General features: G+C 37.1%; 1 protein-coding gene across 2 annotated transcripts; it reads left to right on the top strand.

Annotated features, from left to right (window-relative positions):
- The first annotated feature begins 91 nt into the window (after positions 1 to 91).
- Positions 92 to 24,578, top strand: LMAN1 (lectin, mannose binding 1). 2 transcript variants are annotated; one of them, XM_070420389.1, is made up of 13 exons: positions 92 to 335; positions 3,376 to 3,530; positions 3,614 to 3,721; positions 4,867 to 4,928; positions 6,396 to 6,495; positions 8,656 to 8,779; positions 10,343 to 10,401; positions 10,823 to 10,955; positions 12,318 to 12,508; positions 12,647 to 12,717; positions 18,896 to 19,049; positions 20,895 to 21,016; positions 21,294 to 24,578. In XM_070420389.1, exons 1-13 carry the CDS (start codon positions 98 to 100, stop codon positions 21,328 to 21,330), a joined length of 1,554 nt encoding a protein of 517 aa, XP_070276490.1. In that variant the 5' UTR covers positions 92 to 97; the 3' UTR covers positions 21,331 to 24,578. The 2 variants fall into 2 exon arrangements, with proteins under 2 accessions (XP_070276490.1, XP_070276489.1); XM_070420388.1 differs by having other exon boundaries at positions 12,315 to 12,508.
- The last annotated feature ends 2,066 nt before the right edge of the window (positions 24,579 to 26,644 follow it).

Genomic DNA, 26,644 nt, shown 5'->3' with positions numbered 1-26,644 from the left:
GCACCTCGGGCTCCGCCAATCAGCAAGCGCCCTGTTGGCCGACCGCGGCTCCCGCGCCCCGCCCCCTGCCGCGAGCCTCTGCTTTCCAGAATCCAAGATGGCGGGATCCAGGCAAAGGGGTCCTTCGGCCAGAGTTCGGCCACTCTTCTGCGCCCTGCTCCTGTCGCTTAGTCACTTCGTCCGGGGTGACGGCGTGGGAGGCCACCCCGGGTCCGCCGGTGCCGCGGGCACCCCCGCCGCGCTGCCACATCGCCGTTTCGAGTACAAATACAGCTTCAAGGGGCCGCACCTGGTGCAGAGCGACGGGACCGTGCCTTTCTGGGCCCACGCGGGGAGTAAGCCGGGGCCGAGGGCGGGGGGCCGGGTCCCTCCTCGCCTGGCGCCTCCTTCGCTTCGCCTCCTTTCAGCTGCACACCTCGTGCGCGGTGAAAGGGACCCTAGGCAGCCCCTCCGGCAGGTCGGCTCTGGGCCCCTAGGTCCCTCCACCTGCCCCCCAGCTCCCCTCTCCCAGTCCGTCCCCCCGCCCCTTCCGCCTTCCGCCGGTCTTCTCCTTGATCTCGTCGGTTCTTTCCGTTTGTTCTGAGAGGCTTTTGTTACTTACCCTCCTAAGCAGCCACTTACACTCGCTTCTGGGCATCACGTTTCACCCCGACGCCACGTCCCCCGGGGAAACGTCGGGCATCCCACCCCTGGCGGTGCCACCCTGAGACTCATCACCAGCCCCTCCGCCTCCTTTCCCGCTTCTCCGCCCTCCCCTGCTTCTGTTGCTTTTTTAAAACCTGGTGTTAGCAATGGTTAATGCTCCAGTTTGTACCCGATGCCCCCTGACGGTTCCAGAGACGATACATTTTGGTTTTATGGTAACTTTTTACGTTTTTATGTGGGGACATTCTGGCACCCTGTTGGAACGAGACCTCGAGGTTGCCACTCAGTGACTCGGTGTGGCCTTTGATCTCTCCTTTAAGGCTTTGTATTAGGTCATTATGTAACTGAACAGTCACACATGTCCCTTTATTTAGTAGACCAAGGGACATATTTTTTTATATTGTTTCAGAAGTCGATTCTATCATTATTATGTCTGCAGCTTTTTTTTTTAAGTTTTTTGGAAAAATCAAAGTGATCTGCGCTCCATGTTGCTTGATTCACTCTGTGTTTGGCCCTGTTAGTAGATGAGAGCTGGCCTTGCTGGGCATTTGCATGTGTGAAAGAAACGAATCTGTGCTTTAGTGCTGATGTGTCACTGCTGACGAAGGAATCAGCCACAGCACTTGACATGCTGCCTCTGGCCATTTGAATTCTGTCTTTATATGTAGTTAAGTCATTTATGTAAGGTTTGTGTACATCATTTTAGGCTGTCCAATATTTGGAACAAAATGTTCCATGTCTAGAAAGTGATTATAATGTGTAATTAAAAGGTATAAATTTCAATTTAACATAATGACCAAGTTATTAAGTATTTGAAGTAGAGTGCAATTATTTTGTTACTCAGAAGACATTAATTATGTGCCCATTCATCACGGGTATGTTCCTGGGCATTGGTTATCAAGGTAACGTTCTTAATACACAAAGATGTTCCGATGTACCAGACACAAGTTTTGGAGTTTTTTTGTTTTTCTTTATGGAATGATGATGAATTTGTCAGTAGTGGTGATGAATTTGTTCACCCTTTTCACTTCTGCATCCTTCCATTGCCTGCTGGCTCTTCCCTCATGCTTATGTCACATAATCAGCTAATTAGCAATGTTAATCAGCTACTCACAGTAGTTGCCTTCGCTTTCTTTACAGAGCCTATAACCAACTAACTTCACTGCAGAAATGTCAGATAATGTATCGGGGTGAATTAACGTTGTATGGCTAGACTGAATTTGAAATAAAGGGATTAGTATAGTAGTATTAGCCATGACACCTCTATCTGTTGATGCTGGGAATCACTGCTATAGGTATCCTTTGCTTTCATTATTACTGTGATTTTTATAGTTTCACTGTTTTCTTTACTCCATTGATTATATTTTACCTTTTCATTTTGATCTGAGATTTATTTAAAATTTTGAAAAAAAAGAAACATTTTAAATTTAGTTTAAACCTGGCCCTTTACTCATCCCCAAATTAGGACCAAATTTTTGGTGTTTCTTCGCCTTAACTCTAATGACCTTTTGTACTCAGTACACATCCATGGGTCCATAAGGGCAAAAAATGATAACAATTTATAACCCCTTATAAAGAGCTCTCAGAGCTCTTTCACCTTCATTCCGATTTAGTCCTTGGTAAGCATGGCAGGTGTTGTCTATTTTATAAATGCAAAAACTGATGTTCAGAAAGGTTGTTTCTTGAAAAAGGTTGCATAGCTAGTGTCAGACTAGAACTCTTTCTAGGATGCCTGCCTCCATCCCTTAAATGTTTGAAAGTAATGGTGACAAACAGTGGCTGGTGTTACTAAAGTATCTCAACTTGTTAGTGTTTTCTACATTGACAAAGAGACGGTACAGTTATTTCCCAGCATGGATGTCAGAACTCGTTAATATCTGAGAGGGTGTGCTAGAATTGTTAATAATTAGGCCTGATAGTTGCTTTAATAATGATTCAGTCCAGTAATAGGAAGAGCTACATTTATTGAGATATACCTCTGAGGTTGTTGGGAAACTTGCCTATGATAAATAGCTAGTAAGTGGTGGAGCTAGGACTTGAACCTAGCTTGGAAATGGGAACCACCATTTTGGGGACCTCTTCTCTCTGAGAATTGCTGATGCTGAAGCACTATTTACTGACTTGAAATTCAGTTGACCCTCTCCCTAGGAGAATGTATATATGCACAAAATTTTGCATATAGCTTTTGGGGGTTTTATGGAAGTGGTTGAGCCCAGCCCCTTCATTTTACAGGTGAACATATGGTGAGCCCAAGAGGGTAAGAGAATTATTTGCTCAAAGTCATTCAGCTGAAATGAGACTAGGAATAAGTCTCTTCATTCCTAGTGGTATGTTCTTTTCACACTGTTTAAGCTTTCTAACATTTGTAAACTGATAGAATACATCTCAGTTTTTAAAAGAATTTGAAAATAATATAAGAATCAAATTTTTGGTTTGACTTGAGCCAAAATTTCCTCCCTCCTGCCCCTTGCATTTTTAGTGTATGGTTACAGCTTTAATTTTTTTTTTCCAGAGATAGTTCACTACTCAAAAGATAAGAGGAGCTGTGTTAGAAAGCCCTAAAATTTTAAAGTTAAAACTGTTAACGTGAAATTTTTTTCTAACAAAATTATTGTACAGCTTACTAAGTTAAAATTAGATCTCTATAAGTATATGTAACAGTTTGGTGATGACTCATTGAGTTTTACCTAATTATAACTTAAAGTTTTTCTTCCCTGATTTTTCTTCTAGATGCCATTCCAAGTTCAGATCAAATTCGAATAGCACCATCCTTAAAAAGCCAAAAAGGATCAGTGTGGACAAAGACAAAAGCAGCCTTTGAGAACTGGGAAGTTGAGGTTACATTTCGAGTGACTGGAAGAGGTCGAATTGGAGCTGATGGCCTGGTATGATAATTTCTTTAACTTAGAAAATGTATGTAAATGCATATACCACCAGCCTCTAAATGTTCCCTATTACATATTTACAGGCAGTTTGGTATACAGAAAATCAAGGCTTGGAGGGTCCTGTATTTGGATCAGCTGATATGTGGAATGGTGTTGGAATATTCTTCGATTCTTTTGACAATGATGGAAAGGTATATTTGTTGTCAGGACTGTTAACTTACTTTAATATATCTGCTCATAGTTAAGCTGTGAGAAATACAACTTATTTAATACTTTTGTAGGCTTAATAGTAGAGAACTGCTCAAAGTATGATGATTAGTCTTTATGTAGCTGGGAATTTATACATTTAAAGCTATGTGTTCCTGATTTGTCATGCTTCAACTTGAGATCATAATGGAGCCCTAACTGATAATTTTGCAATGCCCCCCTCCCTAACACCCTGTATGTCACAGTGATTTTGATGGATGAGCAAGAGTCATTTAGATGTAGGCAGTGAAACCATTAGTGTTTAGAGTCAACTAAACATTGTTTAAAATGATTTCATTGATTTCAGGGCGAGGGAGACAGAGATAGAAACATCAATGACCATAGAGAATCATCAGTTGGCTGCCTCCTTCACACCCCCTAATGGAGATCGAACCCAAAACCCAGGCATGTGCCCTGATCAGGAATTGAACCGTGACCTCCTGGTTCATGGGTCAGTGCTCAGCCACTGAGCCACACCATCTGTGCTATAGTTTGTTTTTTATGAAAATACCCATGTTCATTATTACTACTAGCTCACAAGTTTATATCTCTTCCTGTATTTTTTTCTCTTCCTGAATTAATCACTCTTTTTGATCAACCAATTTCTCTGATCTCTCTTAAAACAGTTAAGAACAAAATATACTTACGAATTGGGAACATTAACTTGTGTTTGAGCAGCCTTAAAATTGATTATCTTCATTTCAGCTGGTTGTTTCTCTATTGGAGTCATTATTAGCAATTTAAGAGAGAACTTTAATAAATCCTTGAATGCTGAAGCCATGTTAGTCCTCCTGTTTTAGCTTCCACAAATCCCACACTTGTCCCATACCCACGGTGTGTCCTCAAATACATGTTGGGTTGATTATTCAAAGAAAAAATACGTCATCAGAATTATTGGGGTGTTAAGTGACACTTTATGAATGATTGTAAGAGTTTACTAATTTTTTTCTAAATTACGTAGAAATCTCTTCTATTATTTTAAAAACTTCAGTTCTAGAATATTCGAGATGTAAGAAACCTTATAACACATCTAGAATGATCTGGAATTCTTTGGCTAAGGGCTTTAAAACATATTCTCTTTTATTTTTAGAAAAATAATCCTGCTATAGTAATTGTAGGCAACAATGGACAAATCCATTATGACCATCAAAAGTAAGTATTTATTTTTTACATTATTCCTGATTTCACCTTTTTTTGGAAACCTAATAAATATATTATTTCAAATATGAACATTTTCCAGATGAAATAAGATTGTTCTTTTTCTTGAGATTTATTTTATAACTTGGTGGAAAGGTCTTATTTTAATTTGGTTCTTTGTTGTTGTTATTAAACCTCACCCAAGGATATTTTTTCCATTTTTAGAGAGAGTGGAAGGAAGTGGGGGAGAGAGAGAGAGAAGCAGTTGTTGATTTGTTGTTCCACTTATTCATGCATTCATTGGTTGGTCTTGTATGTGCTCTAACTGGGGATCAAACCCCCAACCTTGATGTATCAGAATGATGTTGTAGGCCAATGGTGGGGAACCTTTTTGCTGGCAAGGGCCTTTTGGATATTTGTAACATCATTCGAGGGCCATACAAAATTACCAACTTAAAAATTAGCCTGCTATATTATTGGTCAAACATTTACTGAATTCACCCTTAATGCCTTGGCAGGGCCAGACCAAATGATTTTGTGGGCCGGATGTCCCCCTCCTTTGCTATAAGCCAACTATAGCTATTTGGCCAGGGCTATATAATACTTTTAAAAGTTAATGAAATGTTCTTGGCTCTCAGTGATGCCATTTATCATGTTTATTTGTTTTTATTAAAAGAGATGTTTGATCTTTCAAAAATAAGGTTTGGAACCTTGACTAACCTGATGACTAAGAAATTTATGCCACCTTCTTCCACCTTAGAATTGGTATATTTTAAGATTCTAGGGGGGTACAAAGCTTCTAAGTATTTAGTGTATTTGTAATGTGTGGGAATTAGGTACCTACATTTTTTAATTCTACATGTTTGTTGTGGGAGGAAGTACCTTCTAGCCAGTCAATAAAACTTGGAGAAAATTTATTCATCCACATTCCAGTTTACTGTTTCCTACCTTAGTGGTTTTTTTTACTCTGGTAGATACCTGTGGAACTATTTATAATTTTTAAATATCTATTTTTATTGATTTCAGAGAGGAAGGGAGAGGGAGAGAGAGATAGAAACATCAATGATGAGAGAGGATCATTGACTGCCTCCTGTACCCCCCCAATGGAGATAGATCGAACTTAGAACTCAGGCATGTGCCCTCACTGGAATCGAATCCTGATCTCCAGGGTCATAGGTTGACGCTCAACCATTGAGCCACACTGGTAAGGCCTGTGGAGATATTTAAATAAAGGTGCCAGACCTTCTTGTGATTCTGATTCTGCACTAGAGTGAAGGACTTCACCCCAATCTCACATCGAAGAGTAGTGTCGCTTTGCCCTCAATATCAGCACATGCTAATAGTGGCTCCTCATGTTACCCAAAGACTTTATCTTAACTTGATACTATTTTAATCTTTCTAGATATGAATCATTTTAAATATGAGTTTTTAAATATTAAAAAGCTTATGTTTCTTTTTGTTTTCCTTTCCCTTATGTTATAGTGATGGTGCTAATCAAGCTTTAGCAAGTTGCCAGAGGGATTTTCGTAATAAACCCTATCCTGTCCGGGCAAAGATTATATATTACCAGAAAACATTGACAGTAAGTACCATGTGTTTAGTGATAATCAAATGAACAGTATTCTTATATGACTTTTAATTTTCAATCTTTGATATAAATTAACTGCATTTAAATTTGAGTACTGTTCATGTTTCTCATTAATATGAGAAAACAGAAGTGGTTTCAAAGCTTGATGTAAGTGGTCATGTGTTATAAAACCTGGCCTCTAGGTTTTTATTTAGTCAGTAAATATCTAAGCATCCTATTATGTGCCACACATTATATGCATATCCAAGCCATCAGGATACAAATATAAGTAAGGCAAAGATCATTTTCTCCAAAGAGCTTGTAGTCTAATGCAGGAGACACTTGTGTGCATTACTATGCTGTGTGGTGAATGCTACAACACAGATACCCCTTAAAGCAGCGGTCGCCAACAGGTGGTCCGAGGACCACTGGTGATCCTTGAGGTCTGAAAGGTTGGTGACCGCTGCCTTAATGGATCAAGAGTGTAGCTTAAACAAGTTCTTCAGGTCTTGTGTTGTTTATAGCATAAGGAGCAGTTTAAAGCAAGCATGCCTTGTTGACATGCTTGATTTAAAGAGTTTTAAGAAGGAAAGTGAAGTAATTAGATTTGCAATTTAGGAAGAAGACTTAGGCAGCAGTGTTCTTATTATGGTATTTGTGAAAGGAGCAAAAGATACAATCATTTAGACTCACTGACTTTTAATGGGCCATGCCCTGTACTTGATACTTTACATGCAGTTTTTCATTCTTTCTAACAGCCCTATGGGATGGGCACCGCCAGTTACATGGGGAAGTTGAATATGGGAGGTTTTAAGAAATTTGGACAATGTCATACCAAATAAGTAGCAGAACTGATTTGAACCCAGCAGCCTCTTAACTGTAAGACTGTGCTTGTGGTCTGAATTAAGAAGAGTGATTAGGAGGTAGAGACTATAGCACTTAGTACTAGTTTGCTTGGGGTGGAAGGATGAATGCAGTTGTGGAGTCAGAGATAGATCCTGAATTTGTACAAAAGTAGTACCATTAACTAGCCAAGAGTGGCCACTTGTTACTGTTTGAGGGGAAGTAGGAAGGCCTAATTTTGCAGAGTTCTGTCAGTGGTGGTAAAGATTAGGTCACCCAGGGAAAATGTTACAATATTCTGTCCAAATTTTTTGGCAAGATGCTTGTCAATATGAAAGGTCAAGTTCTATATAATGCTGCCCTAACTGGTTTGGCTCAGTGGATAGCGCGTCGGCCTGCGGACTGAAGGGTCCCGGGTTTGATTCCAGTACGGGGCGTGCAGGAGGCAACCGATCAATGATTCCCATCATTGATGTTTCTATCTCTCTCCCTCTCCCTTCCTCTCTGAAATCAATAAAATATATATATATTTTTTATAAAATTCTATATAATGCTTCCACTCTTAACCCAGTGACCCTTATTTGGATGGGGCTGGTGATGGTGTTCCTGGAGCCCAAGGGTTTTGAGAAGGCTGACTACTGCTTGATTGGGGTCATGAGAAGAGTACTCATGTGTCAGGTTGATTCCTGTGCTTAGAATCCTAGGATTCTAAGACATCTCGTGTCATTACTTCAAAAATAGTGTCTTTTTAGTGTTTTCATTTTCCACCATTTTTGTCAGTATGACTTCTGTCACTTCTGTTTTTCTGCTAACCAAATGATAGTCCAGTTACCTTCCTAATTTAATGAAGAGCTCACTATTTGTTAATAAGGTAATCTATTTCATTTTCAACTAGCTATGGTAAAAGTTGTAAATTCAACCTATTCTTTTTAGCTCTCTCCCTGGGGTTTCAGAACAAGTCTGATCTCCCTTTTGTGTGAACCATTCAAAGAAATCATGGTTCCCTACGAATTCTTAAAAAAAGGTGAACCATATTCTATTTTAGAAAGATTTTCATGGGAAATTATCACATTTGTCTCTGTAAGCCTTTGGCACATAGTAGGGCAAAAGCCATTTTCTTAAGTGAAATAATTACCAAAAATAAGTGAGGTTTTTTAGTAGACAGGGATTACCCTTTATAATAGTGAGAGAAAGCTGATAGCTTTTTGACTGTTGGTTATTAGACCAAATATAAAGATCAACTAATATTAGACATAAATTGACTACTTGAAATCCCTTTTACAATGTCTGAATGTCTGTTGTAAAAGCTGTAGCTACTGTATGTCTCTCTAGGTAATGATCAATAATGGCTTCACACCAGATAAAAATGATTATGAATTTTGTGCCAAAGTGGAAAATATGATTATCCCTGCACAAGGACATTTTGGAATATCTGCTGCAACTGGAGGTCTTGCAGGTAAATCTTGCCATCTTTAACATTAAAAGTTTGTGAATTGAGTTTTGTTGGGAATAGTATATTTTAGAGATGTGTAGACTTGTTTACTTTTAACCTTTAAGACTAGGTGTAAGCTTCCCATAGCCAACAGGGCCAGTCTTTTGGTCTCTTGGGACTGCTTATTCTCTACTTAGATTCTGCAGGAATACAGTTTGCTGGGGCTACATACACTGATGTTAGCATTGGTGCGGGTGCCGTTTCATAGTGAAGGAGACATTTAAAGTTGAAGCTATAAGGTTAATTACCAAATGTTTTAGGATACTGCGAGGTGTCACTACACATTTACATGAATTTGGTATCCTGAGGAAATATTATTGAGGACTAAATGTTAAACAAGATATATTTACCTTTTTTTTCCATGTGTGATCATAAATGAACTTATCATTTGACATTAATACCATCTGGTTTATATGGTACATTATACAATATTTTTATTATTTTCAAATATATAAATTGTTCCTTACAGCACCACAGGGAGGGAGAGAAAGATGATAGATTTTTACCTGATTTTAGATGAGTTTGCCAAATCTTGAATTAAAGGACTTTCTAAAGATCACATGGCCAGTAACGGTCAGATCCAGGCAGGACTTGGTTTGGATTCTGACTCTTCTGAGTCCAGGGCTCTATTTCATTGCATGACTGCTCCTAAAGTTACCTAACCTACATTGTACTATTACAGTTTTCTCTTTAATCTGGCTGCATATCTAGATCTCCATAATAGTGGCAGAAAGCTTCAAGATTGCTGCACAGTTGGAATTAATTGCTCTTGCTTTGTGGATGTGACTAGCCAGGATTGGCATTTTATTCAATCTTAGGAGGTTTGATCTGCTAAGTCCCTGTTTTCAGCTTACAATTAATTATATTTTTATATAAAATAAAATTGTTAATATCTGTTGTGTGAGAGAAACAATTATGCATGCTGTTTTAGAGGAATCATATTATCTAAATTGTGATGCTTTGAGAGTAAAAGGAGATGCTCTTAGTAATGCCAGGACAACATGGATAAATCAGGATACTCCCTATAAACCAGGAAGCAGTGTCAGGTTTATAACTAGAAAGTAAAGCACGAAGTGGTAAGTGCTATAATACAGGTAGGTAGAGACAGACAGGTACAGGAAATATGTGTAGGACAGGATTTTGTCTTACTTGGCCGGGACATATAGTCCATGAAGGTTTATGGGACAATATGGTAGGATGTTGGTGCCAGGGTTAGGAGTTTGGGCTTGATTTGACCCTTCGTTTGTTTGTTCCTTCCCCTATCATACATCTATTAAACACCTGTTTTATTTTAAACACTGCTAAATGTTCTAGTTTAGGACTGAAGAGAGTGAATTTCACTTATTTCTAATGTAAATCTTTCTGATGAATTTTTGTCTAAGCTCACAGCACCATTGCATTTACCAAATTAGAGCTAATTTTTATTTCCCTTACTGATTATTTTTTAAAGCAATTAACTATGTACAGATTTACAACCATAAAAATAACCTATTCTGGAACTTTTTCCCATTTTTTTTAAATTTATAGATGACCATGATGTCCTTTCTTTTCTGACTTTCCAACTGACTGAACCTGGGAAAGAGCCAGTAAGTATAAACAGGTTTTCAAAAAATTTATTTTCAGGTTAAACCTAGATAGGCAGCCAGATTAAAGAGAAAATTATAGCCTGAAAACTTGGGGAGACTGACTTAGGTTTGCCTCTTATTTCTGCCAATTACTGCCATCTGACCTTCTGCGAGTTACTTTGCATTTCTTCACTGGTAAACTGAGGTATTTGTATTGGCTATATCGGGACATCTGTAAGCACTAAATAAAGCAATGTACTTCTGGCAAGCTCTCGATGAATGGGATTGGCTGTTAGTATTTTTGGTTGGAATTATTAGTAGAACATTTTCATGTTAACCTTTCAACTAGTGGTGGTGTAGTTACAATGAGAAAAGGACATATATTGAGGTTTATTGTTTTCTTAATTTTTTTTAATGATTTGTTCTTTAAACTCCAAAAAAGCCTACACCAGATAAAGAAATTTCAGAAAAAGAAAAAGAAAAATATCAGGAGGAATTTGAGCACTTTCAACAAGAACTGGATAAAAAAAAAGAGGAATTTCAGAAGGGCCACCCTGACCTTCAAGGGCAACCTGGTGAGTTGGAGCGAAGCTGTCCTCAGGACTGCAGCATTGGCGGTGGCCCATGTGTGTCCCGGACACTTTCATTCATCTCATCCTCTCTTATCTGGCACCTGCCAAGTCATTTCCGGAAATAATCTATGAGCAAATCTTCAGTCTTTAAAGGGCTTGGAGATTGATGCTTTCACCAGTCACAGTGGTATAGTGCAGTGGGCGGTAAGGACTCCAGCGGTGCCATAGATAAGCAGTGACCCAGTGCAGTGTAAGCCCCATGAGGACAGGGGCGTTTTTACTGCTGTGTCCCCTAAACCTAAAAAGCAACCATGCTGACTAAGTAGTTGAAACTCAATATTTGTTGAAGGAAATTGGCTGAAGTTGATTTCTTGCCTTTTAGTGACACACAATTACCTTATTTATACAGAGGTAATACTTGAAAACTGAACTATTGGGAGAGTAGTGTGAAATGATTATCTAGCTCTCCTCCCCTTACTACGCAACAATTCTGGACTTTAAAGGTTGAAAATTTTAAAATACTTGTCTAAGCCACTGTAATTAAGAACCTTAGTGTGCTACATAACAAAAATAAGACATAGCAAGGCCAAATAGAGTGACTTTATTTTATTTGCTAACTTTTGCTATCTGAATTGTTCCCCTTCAGCACAATTGAACTGTTTGTAGTATGTGATTCTTAAGTGACCAACAGTATGATTCACACTTAAGTTAAAAATAAGATATAAATTTTACTCTTTTCTCAGATTTGTTTTAAGTATCACGTGTTTAGTGAGTATATCTTGAAGCTTATTGTAACGTGTGGATGAAACTTTTCAGTATGGTCAGGTATAAAAGGAAAATCAGGTCTTTTTCCCTCCATTTCTTAATCTTTTACGCTAATAACATGCACAAATTTTAAGAGTATAGTTTGATGAATTTTGACAAGATGTGAATACCCATTTCACCATCACCAGATCAGTACACAGAATATCACCCAGAAAGTTCCCTCATGTCTCTTTCAAGTCAAACCCCCTCCATAGAGGTAACCACTATTCTGATTTTAACATAAATTAGTTCTGCCCATTCTTATAAATAGAATCTCACAGTACATTTGAAAGAGAAAATGATTTTTAGGTGAAAAAAGACTAAATTTACAGTAAATGTTCAACCACCAGACATGACAAAAACAAACAGTAATTTAATCATGATGGAAATTATCTGCATATTCACTATTGGGGAGATTATACCGTGTTGGTGATGTTCTAATTTTAATATATATTGATACCTTGGTCAGTTACCATATCTTGAAAACTATGTGTGCATAAGTGATTCTTAAGTGATTAGTAACAAATTACTAATTTTAATTTGTAATTTCCATTTTAGCAGATGAAATATTTGAGAGTGTAGGAGATCGTGAGCTGAGACAAGTCTTTGAAGGACAGAATCGTATTCATCTTGAAATCAAGCAGTTGAACCGACAGTTAGATATGATTCTTGATGAACAGAGAAAATACGTCTCTTCCTTGACGGAGGAGATCTCTAAAAGAGGAGCAGGAATCCCAGGGCATCATGGACAGGTGAGCTTTGAAATACACAGATATGCCCTAGTTAGTTGGCCTGATGGAGAAGAGGTAGAAAAGAAAGGCTACTGTGCTCTGTGTTCCTATAGAATGTGGATTATTGAGCTGGCGGCTCATATTTTGTTTTTCCTCCAGGTCTCTCAGCAAGAACTGGATACCATTGTGAACACTCAGCATGAAATTCTGCGACACGTAAATGAAATGAAGTAAGTATACAACAATAATGTCTTAGTGTTAGATGCTATTTTTATCCTAAATTTGTGACTATTCTAAATATTCAGGCACATTATTGTTTAAGGTTCCTGCATGAGGGTAAGAATCACATTCTAGATTCATTTTATAAGTACTAAAGTTAATGTAAAATACAGAAACTTTTGACATTTAGAAACTATAAACACATCTAAATTTTTTTAATTGTTCTAAGCTAGATAAGAAAAAAATGCTATAGCATCTTTAAAAAATTAAGTTTGTCCTAGTTACTTGACACAATGCAGACATAGTCGTACATAAAAAGAATATGGGTAGTACACTGAGTGGCCAGATTATTATGACAACCCCATCAGTACTTCATTGACACTTCCAAAAATACTGAATATTGAAAACTTCCTAAGCAAATACTCTCAAGGTTTTATTATTATTATTATTTGCATAACTAATTCACTTCATTGTACTGATGGGGTAGTCATAATAATCTGGCCAGTCATAATAATCTGGGCACTCAGTGTATATAACAACCCTTTGGAAAATACTAGGGCAGTAAGCATGCATACTATTGTAGGACTGAAGTACAAGCATACCTGATGCAAGAACTTACACTGGAATGAAAGAATTTTGAAGGAAATATGCTGTGTGTGACTACCTCTTTTTTATTCCAACTTGTATCCTGAGAGAGACTGGACAAAGAGTTGGAGCAGAGAAGAGATACTGTGTCCTTATTACAGTGAATGATAAGTTTCTAAAAAGGATCCACTTATACAAATAATTAACAGCTTTCAATTTCAGGAGCAGAGAAACAGCCAAAATGTCATGTTTCATAAGCTAATACTTTAGAGCACTGCCCCAACCAGTACAACCCTTGACAGACAAGAATGTCAAGATGAGTTCTTTAGGATTAGAAAATTAAACAGGATTAGGTTGAATAGAAGGTGAAAGTATCAAATACCTAGACATTAAAGACAACCCAACTTTAACAGCAAATTTGTATTTCAGTTGTACTGTTTAGCATTTAAAAAAACCTTAAAGTTGTAAACGCAAGATTAAAATATATATGATGCTGAATGAATAGTTAAATAGTTTTAGAAATAGACTGATTCATGTAAAATTTTTTAAAATCTTTATTTTTAGCTAATTTTAGACTTCAAAAGTTTCAAAAATAGTAGTTTCCATATATCCCCCACCCATCTTCCCCTAATGTTAACATCTTAGATAAACGTAGTACAATGATCTGAACCAAGAAACTAACATTGGTACAGTACTATTAACTAATGATCTTAATCAGATTTCACCAGTTTTTCACTAATGCCTTTTTCTTTTATTTTTTTTAAAATATATTTTATTGATTTTTTACAGAGAGGAAGGGAGAGGGATAGAGAGTTAGAAACATCGATGAGGGAGAAACATCGATCAGCTGCCTCCTGCACACTCCCTACTGGGGATATGCCCGCAACCAAGGTACATGCCCTGACTGGAATCAAACCCGGGACCCTTGAGTCCACAGGCCGACGCTCCATCCACTGAGCCAAACCAGCCAGGGCTAATACCTTTTCTGTTCCAGGATCTCACATGGCATTTAGTTATTTTTGTTTAGACTTCTGCAGTCTGAAATAATTCATTTTTGTCTTTCATGATCATACAAATTCCAAGAGCATTGATCAGTTATTTGGTTTATTGTTCTTCAATTAGGGTTTATTGGTATTTACTCATGATTGGGTGGAGGTTCTGCATTTTTTTACAAGAATACAACAGTGTATCATGTTCATGATATCCAAATGTCTTATCACTGGTAATGTTGGCTGTGATCACTTGCTTATGATGGTTTCTTCCCAGTTTATCTTCATTAAAGTTACTACCTTTCCCTTGGTGGTTAATAAATATTGTAGGAAAAATACTTTGAGACTATAAATATCCTGTTTCACTTTAAACTTTTGCTCATTGATTTTAGTGTCATTGATGTCTTGCCTGAAACAAGTATGTGGTATTTACCAAATGCTGATTTTTCTATTTCCATCATTTCTTCTGCATTTATTTATTGGAATTCTGTATGGACTAGCTATTCCTCCTCCCCCATTTATTTATTTAATCAATTATTTATATCAATATGGACTCATGAATATTTATTCTAAGGGTTATAATCCAATACCATCATTATTTATTTTGTTATTCAAATTGTCCCAGCTCTGGTCATGAGAAGCCTCTCCATGTTGTCTTTTGTGTTCTTTCAACAAGCCCCCATCATTTTTTATGCATCTCTTTACTTTCTGATACCTCACTCTGTTTCAGGCACATCTTGTATTTTCTCTGCTCCAGCTCTAGAATCAACAACTTCTCCATTGAGACCTGGTTTGTTTTATTAGGGAAAGGTATTTTTAGAAACCAAGATCTGGGCACTAGGTGTGCTCATTACTACTGGAATGCCATTGATTCTAGGCCCTCTCAGGGAGTAGGTGAATGTATACTAATCCACACATGTACACATTTCTCTATTTTTGTATCCATCAATCAACATTTATATTAAAAAACCATGGGATTATGTGAATACTTAGGATTCTAGTTGGACTGGACTGGACTAGAATGAATAGTACAGAGTTGATTTTAGCCTATCTCCTTTTCCTATTTGAACATTCTTTCTCCGACAGGGAGAAATTTGATTCTTAGTATCTATAATATATTTACTTAGTTGATTTAATTTTAGTGTGCACATAAGTGGTTTCAAATTAACACATATCTGTGTGAGAAACACATTTACTGATGGATTTATATGAAGTTTCTTTTGCCTCTAGCCTTATAATATCTAGTTTAATTCTCTTCTTCCCCACTCTCTTCAGTATGTTTATGATATCCTATATAATAAAGGGCCAATATGCAAATCGTCCGAACAGCGAATGACAGTTGCTATGACATGCACTGACCATGAGGGGGCAGACGCTCAATGCAGGAGCTGCTCCCTGGTGGTCAGTGCACTCCCACAGGGGGAGCTGAGCTCAAGGCTGGCGAGTGCAGTTGCAGTGGCAGTCGGACATCCCTGTGGCAGTCAGACATCCCCCAAGGGCTCCTGGACTGCGAGAGGGTGCAGGCTAGGCTGAAGGACCCCCTCCTTCCCCCCGCCCCCGAAATTCATGCACTGAGCCTCTAGTTTGTTTATAATACAGATAGGCTTTTTGTTAGTAGTTGTATTGCTCCTACATCTGGTTGATTTTAATTGTTTATATTTTGGGTATATGAATGGTTAATGAATACTATGGTTCTAAGAGCCAAAAAGATATATATTCATTGACGTATCATTCCCTCTTCATCACTACTACTCCTTCCCCATTCTTCCTTCTTTTCAGCCTTTTCACACCCACCCTTGTTGGTGACCCATCCAATTAATTTCTTGTTTGCTCTTCCTGTACTTCTTCTGCACATGTGTGTTTTCTTAGGTTTTCTTCTTTCTTATGTGGATGGTAGCACACTCTAGATATTCTGTTAGTGCTTTGCTTACCTTACTGAACAGTAATGCTAAGAACATCTTAAGATTCAGTTAGTGCTTAGTAAATCCTAGCCATCTGTTCGTGTTGTCCATGAAATCACTTACTTAGGGTAGTTAACAGTCCTTGTAAACTTCCACTTACTGAGACCAAATGTCATGTATACAATAAGTTAGTGTAAAAACTGAACTCAAATTTCTGAATTTGTCCTGTAGAGCTTTTTCTTCAGAATTAAGTTTTAGAAAAAAAATTAAAGAGATAGAAAATATCTGCCTTTTATGTTCAATGTGGTTTGTGTCTTTATGGATTTTCATTTTCTTAGGGAATCATAGAATTACAGTTTTAGCAGAAACATGGAGTTCAGTCCCCTTCAGTATACAAAAAGAGAAAACAAAAAGGCCCTGAATGATAAAAGATCACAATATGAAAATAGAATCTGAATTAATTCTCATTATCTCTTCATTTTTAAATGCTCTTTCTACCATATAAAGCCTTATAGAAATTTTCAACTGTATTATCCACTTTCAACAGTTATTAATAACCTGATGTTGTCAGCCCGAGCCATTCATGATAAAATGCCTTATCAACTAGTCTAAGTTTTAGTAGCTGGTGATGGCCCTCACCTGAATCCGTCATTTCATTAGAGGTTGAGGAAGGGTGACATTCCCATTCTAAAATTTCCTCTCCATTTAAAAAGAAGAATTTCCCCCATCACTTGTTATCCTAAGCTAGTTCCAGAAAGGTGGAATAAATACTTGATTCTTTCTCCTTACCATTTTTTCAGGATAATAAGTCAGTTCCCAGGCAATCTCCAAGGTTAAGTGATGAGGTAGTGAGGGGTGATGATTTTTTTTTTCAACTCACGGATTTTAACATATTTTGCTATTTTGAGCCACTAATCTTTGTAAATAATGTTCAAATTGTCCCACCTTTGGCCACTAGTGCCCCCTTGAAGTTAGCTTCAGTGTCCTTTCAGCACAGCCCCAGTGGTCTTTGGTAGCTTCCTTCATTTCCAGTGTAAGTCTTTCCAGGTTTCTCTTGTACATTTCTGGAAAGAGAAATGGCAAAAGGCATTTTTCTTTGGAGCCCTGGCAATGTTGTTTATAGGCAGTCAAGTGCTTATTGCTACTGGATTGTCATTGCTTCTAGGCCTTTTCATTGGACAGAGTTACAAATGTTTTTTTGAGCTTTGCCATTTGTATGTGGTAGCTTGTGTCCTTGGTTAATTGGTTATATATTTTAAATGTTGAATTGAAGGTATTAAGTGCTCTTTTTGGTGAGTAGACAGCATTTAGCATTTCATGTTTACCTCATTTATTGTGTACCTATTGCATTCTAGCTACTGTGCTAGACTTTCACAACATGTTCACATATTCTTCTGGACTGCTCTTAATTATCCTCTTCTGTACCTTCAGCCTATCCCTGTAATAAATACTTAAGCTGCTTAGCAATCTTTCTTCACTCTTGGTCATCACATCTCATTCAAGATACTCACCACTCTCCTCAAGCCCTATGATCCAGCCCACCACTGAAGCTCTCAGTGGTCGTCTTGATCTTGCATCTGAATAGTGGAATCACATTTTACATGGAGATTATATTCTGAAGTCAGTGTGTGTAAGGTGAAATGTTGTATAAAGTCAAAATTACCCTTCAAAAAGTTGACACATTGAAGACTACCACACCATTGCTAGGTATGCTAATCAACCAATTTTTCCTTCATATTTGAAACAGATGCCTCTTCAGTTGATTTCTAGTTGAGGCAGTAGATTTGTATATCGGGGCTATCTGATAGAATTGCAAGGGGAAATAGAATTTCATCTGACTTAGGGGTCCCAGGACCATCCCTAGGTTCTATGATTTGCTAGAAGTACACAGAACTCAGAAAAGCTGCTTTACTCACAGTTCTGTTTTATAACAACAAAAGGATAGAATAAAATCAAAGGAAAAAGGTAAGTAGGATGAAGTTGGAGAAACTAGATACAAGCTTTCAGTTATTCCCATCCCCAGTGGAGTCCCATGCACAGTGCTTGTTCCCCTCAGGAGTGACCTGTGACATGTTCAGTGAGGAAGCTCGCCCGATCCTTGGGGTCTGGAATTTGTATTAGATGTCACTTAGGCATGAAGCAACCATGTGATTGACCTTAACTACTCAGTCTGCAGTCCCCCTAGAGGTCAAACTCATATAGCACCTAAGGCTCCAGGCAAATCACATCCTTAGCATAAACTCTGTAGGTGGGGTCCAAGGCCCCAAGTAGACAAAAACACTCTTATCATGAAGGATATTTCAGGGGCTTAGAGGTTACCTCCCAGGGGTTGGTCAAGGGCCAGTCCTGAAAACCTTTGGAGTGTGCAGGGTTAATTCTTTACTGCCCAACATTAAACATCTAGGAAGATTTGAATTCATTATGTTATATAATACCCATTTATAATACTGGTTTTAACACAAATTATTTAGTGTTATTCTCTGTGATTTGATGAGCTTTAGTAAAAGATAAAGGCATAATGTTAAGTTACAGTTTTATAAATTATTTTCCAATGTTGGAAATAATTCTGTTTTCTAAAATATTTATGTTCTCTTTCTGTTTTTTTATTATCTGAAATATTGAGCTTGGAAGTGTATCTAATCATTTGAAAATCTGTGATGGAAAAAAGTCATCTTTCCAGTGATTCCATTGTCTAAAGGGCTTTTCTATTCCAGGAATTCCATGAGTGACACCGTCAGGCTAGTCAGCAACATCCAGCATCCTGGGTCTGCAGGGGGCGTTTATGAGGCCACCCAGCACTTCAATGACATCAAAGAGCACCTTCACGTAGTGAAGCGGGACATAGAGTCCCTAGTGCTGCGGAACGCGGTGAGCTCTCCTTTCTAGCTTCATAATGACCAGCCTTCTTTAGGAAAGGAAGAACACATATTCTGTTATATTCTACTGAAGCTATTTTAACTTTTTAGTTAATATTCTTTTATAATACAGGGGTGGGCAAAAGTAGTTTTACCATTGTGAGTACTCAAAAACAGTTTATTCTTGTATTGTTATTTATTGTATTTATTATTATTATTATTATTATTAACCTACCCCCCCCATATTCGGTAGAATTTTTCCATATGTCTGTAAGTTCTACATCATGCTTCCATAGTGTATGGAATAGAATTTTTTAAAATTGATTGTTATTCCAATTAGTGAAACTATCATAATCTCGGACTTATTTTAGGTTCTTTTCTGTAAGTTTTCTTTTTAAAAAGTTCTTGTTTTCAGTAATGATATCTCTCAACAACTTTGAAAAGATAAATGTCTCTCTTGACAAACTCTTATGTTAGACAGAGAGACTGTGCCAGGTAACCCAGATTTCTCTTTCGAGTGTTAAGGAAGTGCAGATCTAAAGCTGATAGAAGCTTTCTCTAAGCAAGATTCTTCTTTTTTTCAGCTACTTTTCCTGTCTTGTTTCATTTTTAAATCTTTTTTGTTTGTTTTCGTTTTTGTTTATTAGGTACTTTTTATAGTGTAAGTCCGCTACATTTTTGGAGATTGACAATAAATATTAAAAATAGCTAACATTTTTTTGAAATGTAAGATGCATAAGAGACAATATTGAAGACAGATCCCTAGTACTTTTTTTTTCTTAATTATTGGCTTTAAAAGCCCTTATAAAATTCACAAATGCTGGTAGCATTTGCCTCTTCCCCTTCAGTTTTCCAAATGTGGCTTAGTAGTTTTCTTATTGATCACTACCTCTCATCCTAAGCATTATTATCTATTTCCTTAATTTTGTTTGAGATTATTTTCCCCCCACTTGAGCCTTTGTTGAAAGGACCAAGTTGACGCTAGGGGTATTATATATACGTACTGAAGAACTTGTCCCATACGTGTAAGCATATTGAAAACAAATAATCTTAGAAGCCATTCTGTCTACATACCTTGAAGGAATCTTTGTCTCTGATATTCAATTATCTCCTTATAATAGAAGGAATACTCATGGAAATAGGAAAAGAAACATTCTTCCTTTTTTATTTTATTAATTTTACAGGGGGTGGGGAGGGGAGAGAAACATGGATCTATCTTTCCACTGATTTATACACTCATTGGTTGCTTTTTGTATATGCCCCTGACTGGGAATCAACCCTGCAACCTTGGCATATTGGGTCAATGCTCTGAACAACTGAGCTACCTGGCCAGGGTGGGAAAAAACATTTTTCAAAATACTAACTAGTAATGTCACATGCTTGAGAACTGCAAAAAGCCATTAGATTTGTCAGCAATTCATTGGAAGAGTAGCCATGTGATTGTCTGAACCAGGGCACTTTTGAGAGTGGTGCTGAATGCTCTCAAGTGTTCTAGTTCAGACAATTACATGGTTACCCTGTTGAAGGTGATTCTATTAAGAATTCCTCCAGTACAGCAAGCAACAGCTGGGAGTGCCTGGTCTGTGACCTTCAAGGACACTAAAATTATTGTCACATGATGAACATGGGAGATGGCAGTGAGTTAGTGACTGGACCGTGAAAGGTGAAGGCCATCCAGTGTCAACTACTCTTTCAGAAAGTTTGGTGGTGAAAGTTAAGGGATGGAACATATTTATAGGATGAATAATTGAAAATACTTGAGTTTACACAGTAGACCATGAGTTTTATAAAGATTTCACATTTCTTTTTCTAAAATACTAACTTGACTAATTATAATAGAGAGTTCTTTGCCTTATAGCCATCAAATGAAAGACCAAAATGCCCAGAACTGCCACCATTTCCATCATGTTTATCTACGGTTCACTTCGTTATATTCGTAGTGATACAATCGGTGCTATTCATTGGTTATATCATGTATAGGTAAGTCTCTAAAATTGGACCCAACATTTTTGTGTTTAATTTGAAATAATGAAGTTTTTCATGTTCATATACTAGAACTTTCAATACCTTTAAATTAGGTTTATACAAAACAAATATTTATAGTCTGTTTCAGTTCACCTGGGAATGCATGTACAGAATGTATACTTAATGTATTTTATACATCAAAAGATATTGTATATTTTAATTTTAAGCAGTCCTATTTCTTTCCAAAGTAAAGTGTATAGAAATTTTTTGTTTTTTCTTTCTCTTTCCTTAGGACTCAGCAAGAAGCAGCTGCCAAAAAATTCTTTTGACCACCATTTTCATATGTGTACATCATGTATGTATGTACAAAATGTCTTTTTGAGGGACTGTATTTAAATTGCTTCATAGGCTAAATTATTAAATTTTGTATAAAATAACTTTAAACACTGATTTGCAGTAAGAATGAACCGCAAAGACAGCCACATGTAAATTTGTGCATAGTACATAAAATCTATTTAAATTTCTCTGAATTTCTGTGCAGTAGAGTACAGCTGAACAGAATATTGATAAATAAGAGGAAAAATAATAGAAAATGGGACAACCCCCAGATATGAAAGATACCCCCAAGTCTCAGATCTTGGAGGTTTCTTTATTTAATATAAACACACTTCCCTCCTGCCCCCCCAAATATGAGGTCTAAGAGCTCCTCATCATGATTATTTTGTAACAGTCTTTTTTAAAGGTCAGAATTTTCTCCTCTAAGATCCAGTCCCCACAATCCTGTAATCTAATACTACTCCCTCTGAAATCAAAGAATATGTTGTCTGAGAGCATTAAGATCTGGATAATAGTCTGCATAATGATTATTGAAATATTTTTCCCTCTGATTATCAATTATATATTTCACCTTTAAAGGAAACTTTTTGGGAAATTAAGAGCTGCTCTTTGCCTAAAAAAAAAAAATTAGGTGAATGCATTCCTCTGATAATAGTTTTTATGGGTATTTTGCCTGGTAATGTGTTCATTTCATGATCACTCATATGCTTGAATGTCTTTATTCTAACAGTGTCAGTTCAGTAGCATGAAAACGTTTGCATTTGTATTTGTGATTTGAGGAACTTCTCCCCTTCTATGCAGCTTGTAAATTCAGCTCAGGTTGCACGTTCGAAGGATATTTTAGTTCACAAAACCCACGTGACGTCCTAGTTTACATTACTTCATATAGCCACATGTTACCGACTCTACATGCTTGTGTACGTCAAGGAGGCTGGGTAGGATCAGTGTTAAGATTTTTGAAGGCAAAATTTGAGAAATAGAGTTAATACTTCTGATTCCCTTCTTTTAGTGCCAGATCTGAGCATATTGTGAAGTACTTGTTAGTAAGCTTGACCTTGAAATGTCAGAATGGAAGGAGTTGATGTAGACTTTGTACAGAATCCTGGGCATTATTGAAACAGTCTGTCAATGACATTTTAAAAATGCACTTAAAAAGAAAAAGACTAAAACAAAATAAAATGCACTTCATTTTGTTTTCACAGCTGATGTAGACTTATTTTTGCTGGCTTCCAAATACCTTTATCTCTTTTAGCTAAAGTGGTTATCTTTCATTTGTTGTAGAATCCAAAATAATATTGTTTTGTAAAGTAGTGCTATTTAGTTCTTCAAAGCCTTCATAAGTTTATTCTGAAATGTCATTTACAGATTGAGCCTGACTGCTTAAAATCTATACAAAGACTCTGAAGAACTCTACATGTTAGCAGTACCTAACTTGAGCTACATATGCAAACAGTCCTAACATTGCTTTTTATGTTAGCATTTCTCCTAGAACACTGAACGAGAATATTCTAATGATTACTGACTCAGTTCAGTCACTTCAACGTAGAAAATGCTTCCATCGTGCTTTCCCTGGTACTGTTAACATTTTGAATTCATGTTTGAAAGACATCATCACAGAATTTACTCTTATTTCATTAAAAAAAATTAATACTTTCAGAAGAGTGTTTTAGTTTGTAGACTATGTACTGGGAAATCCTCTTGAGATAAAAGGCTTCCAAATATTCAGTATTACAAATCCATGGTCACACGTGCCTGGACTTAGTGAGGAATACCAATCTATGCAGTGTATATTTTCAGCCTCAAATTCCAGAGGAGTCATTCTGACCATCCTAATAGAAACAAAGACAGCTGTTATGAAAGATCACGAGCATGACTCTTTTCTGCTTAGTAATTTAATTTGCTCAAAATCACTTGGCAAAGCAGTTTGCACAGGTGTTGATCATATTAATTGAAATTTGTTTTATTTTCCTCAAAACAATTGACTTGAGCTCATTTCTGAAGAAAAATGTATTTGCTCTGTGGAAAAATCAGTCACTGCCAGGATTCTTTCATTTCTGTACTGTTTTTGTATAATTGAATTTGTTAACTTGTCTCACACCAGCAAGTATTTTACAGGTGCCTTGGATTAAAACAAAATTGATTTTTAAATTATACTGTAAATCATGCTTATGATGCCACTTTAAAAAAGAAATGCAATTACATAATGGTTGACACCCTTACTTAATGTGCCTATTTGTGTTCTAATTGTTTAGATGTTTTATGCAGCTGGAAACTTTCCTGTGAAACCACAAACAATAAACCGTTTTTTTGTTACGTATTTAAGGGATATCAGTGTTTCTCACAGTGTGGTCCATGGACCTTCGGGTCCTGGAGTGCTTGTTAAGTATGCAGATCCCAGGGCTTCATCCAAACCCAAACTCAGGGGTTGGCTTCAAAATCTGTTTTCAACAGGCACCTCAGGTGATCCTGAGCACACTAACTTTGAGAACCACTAAGAAGGGGAGTGGAGGAAAATGAGTATTGTTTTGTTGGCTTAAAGCTGAGCTGAGCACATAATGTAACTTTTGTTGTCAATTATATTAGCAATGTGCACTGAGTCTTTTATACTCACAGTTTACTTAACGCTCTTTTTTACAGAAACTCTTGGTTTAGTAGCAGCTACAAACTAAACCCACATTGTTGCCTGTAGCTCTTACTTTAGTTGATGGCTTTTAAACTTAAAAATCATTTTCAGATCATGGTCAGGCCATGAAAACTCCCATCTTCATGTCTGCCTGCTAAAGCTTTTTGCGTTCCTGATTGCGATTTTTGTGACATTTTATCTCAGACAATTGTACTTTTTGATAACTTGGGGAAAACAGAAACTACTTGAATAAGGGATTGCCAGGTCTGCTGCGTCTCAGAGATGCGGTGTCTGTGACAACGTGAGAGTTGTGAATATTCAGATGTGATCTTTTCCTGCCGTGTGCTTTTCACAGGGAGATCATGAACAAGTGATTATATTGGGGATTATTTTATTTATACGATCTAATGTGAAATTACCACTTGCAACTTTTTAGATCTGTATGTTGCCTGTTTAATATATTTCTTTAAAAGTTTAAAAGAATTTTCTACCCACTGTTAATTTTAATTGGATAAAATTTTGTCAGGTGTTTTTTTTTTCTTTCTGATTGTTATTGATGCTAGCTGGAATTCAAGAAATGACATTGACCTTATTCAAATAAAGAAATATTTTAGTAAATTTACTTTTTCCTTCATTGTTCTCCAGTAATCGGTAGGTATTTATTTTCCAAATAGGCCCTGATTTGTGATAGTATTTCATTTATGACGCACTGTGTGCTCAGCCCTGGGTGGCGTACCACCTGCGGAATCAACACATGGGAGCATAAGAAGAGCGGTAGAGCCCTAACTGGTTTCGCTCAGTGAATAGAGCGTCTGGCCTGAGGACTGAAGGGTCCCAGTCGATTCCGGCCAAGGGCATGTACCTTAGTTGCGGGCACATCACCAGTAGGGGGTGTGCAGGAGGCAGCTGATCAATGTTTCTAACTCTCTATCCCTCTCCCTTCCTCTCTGTAAAAAATCAACAAAATACATTTTTTAAAATAAAATAAATAAAAAAGAAAAGAGGTAGAAATGGTCATGGATAAATGCTAACCCTGCTGATAATGAAAAATATAAATTAATTAAAATAATGTATTTGATGTTTTCACTCTTAATAATCAAATACTGGTAAAAGTATAATTAATCTGGAATCTTAGTCATTCATTATTAATGGCAGTAAAAAAATCTTTTAATCTTTTTAGCAAGCACCATTTAACCAAGTAATTCCAATTCTGAGAGTCATGCAGTATAAGAAGGAAAGAGTAGATCTTTGGGTCAGACATCTGGGCTTGAATTTTGGCTCCGCTACTCAGTAAAGAAGACCTTCAGTTTCCTCATAATACTCTCCCCCATGGTTGGTGGCATGTAAAAGAGAATCTTTATAAAGTGGTGTCAGAAAATGGTAGACTAAGGAAATGGACCCCTCTTCTGAGAATACTGGATAAAATAAAAGATTTAAATAAATTAGATGGGTTTAAAAGGAATCAAAGGAAACTTAAGCCTGATTAGTGAGCTTGCAGGGGCTGTATGGTGGAAACTAGATGCTCTGAAGGCCCTAGCTAGACACTTTTGGGGGTATTGGGACATGGCCTTGCAGGCCATAGTGAACATCTGGGGTTTATTCAAGGAGCATGAGAAGCCTTTGGAGGGGTAACACCTAGTGGTCCCATTTATTTTCCCTTTCTGGAGGGATGAATGATTCTACACACAGCAGCAAATACAGTTACTGAATGTCCCAAGTAGAAAGGCCATTGTAATTAAGGATTAAAAAGTTTCCAAAGACACCCCATTGTCAATGGAATTATCTTTTGGGAAGACAGTGAGAGACTTGACTTCATGAAACAAAGCAATGCCAGAGTTTCCACACTGGTGTAGCTACCACCTAAGGGTCTCTAATGCTTGGCACTGCCCCCAACACACACACACACACACACACACACACACACAGAAAAGGACTGAACAGGGAGAGGCTGCTTTACAAACTGGTTTTAGTTTAGAATTGACACCATTACCATTAATATTTCCTAATTCCTAATAAAGTGAAATTTTAAAAGATTTTATAATCAATATAAATAATTTATACCAAAATATAATGAAATTTTTATAGTTTTGGTTTTTTGTTTTGTCAGACCTACCAAATTCATGTTGACTTTGGGGAATTTCACTTTCTGACCAAAACTATTATAATAGGACAGATCTCCAGCAAATAGTCATTGTTATGGGAAAAAAAAATTTTTAAATAGGTTAGCAAAAGAGAAAGCAGATCTTTAAGTATATAAAACAAGCATTTTAGGCAAAACTGCAGATGACATAGTTCTGTACAATCTGAAGGATAGTCATCTGTTTCCTGGAAGGGCTCATGTCTACAAAATAGGAATAGGTTGCAGCTAGCCCTTATCTCTTAAAAATGGAGCTCCCATTTGACCAGTGATCCCACTTCTAGGAATATATCCTAAGAAACTCAATACACTCATCAGAAAGAACATGTGTACCCCTATGTTTATAGCAGCGCAATTTACAATAACTAAGATTTGGAAACAGCCTAAGTGCCCATCAGCAGATGAGTGGATAAAAAAACTATGGTACATTTACACAATGGAATACTATGCAGCAATAAAAAAAGAAAACTCTTAACATTTGCAACACCATGAATGGACCTGGAGAGTATTATGCTGAGTGAAATAAGCCAGTCAGAGAAAGATAAGT

The sequence above is a fragment of the Myotis yumanensis genome, unplaced genomic scaffold, assembly GCF_028538775.1.
Source record: "Myotis yumanensis isolate MYYU_CA2020_CCGP unplaced genomic scaffold, mMyoYum1.0.hap1 SCAF_7, whole genome shotgun sequence".
NCBI lineage: Eukaryota > Metazoa > Chordata > Mammalia > Chiroptera > Vespertilionidae > Myotis > Myotis yumanensis.
Note: the sequence above shows the minus strand (reverse complement) of the source record. Positions and strands in the feature narration are given on the sequence as shown.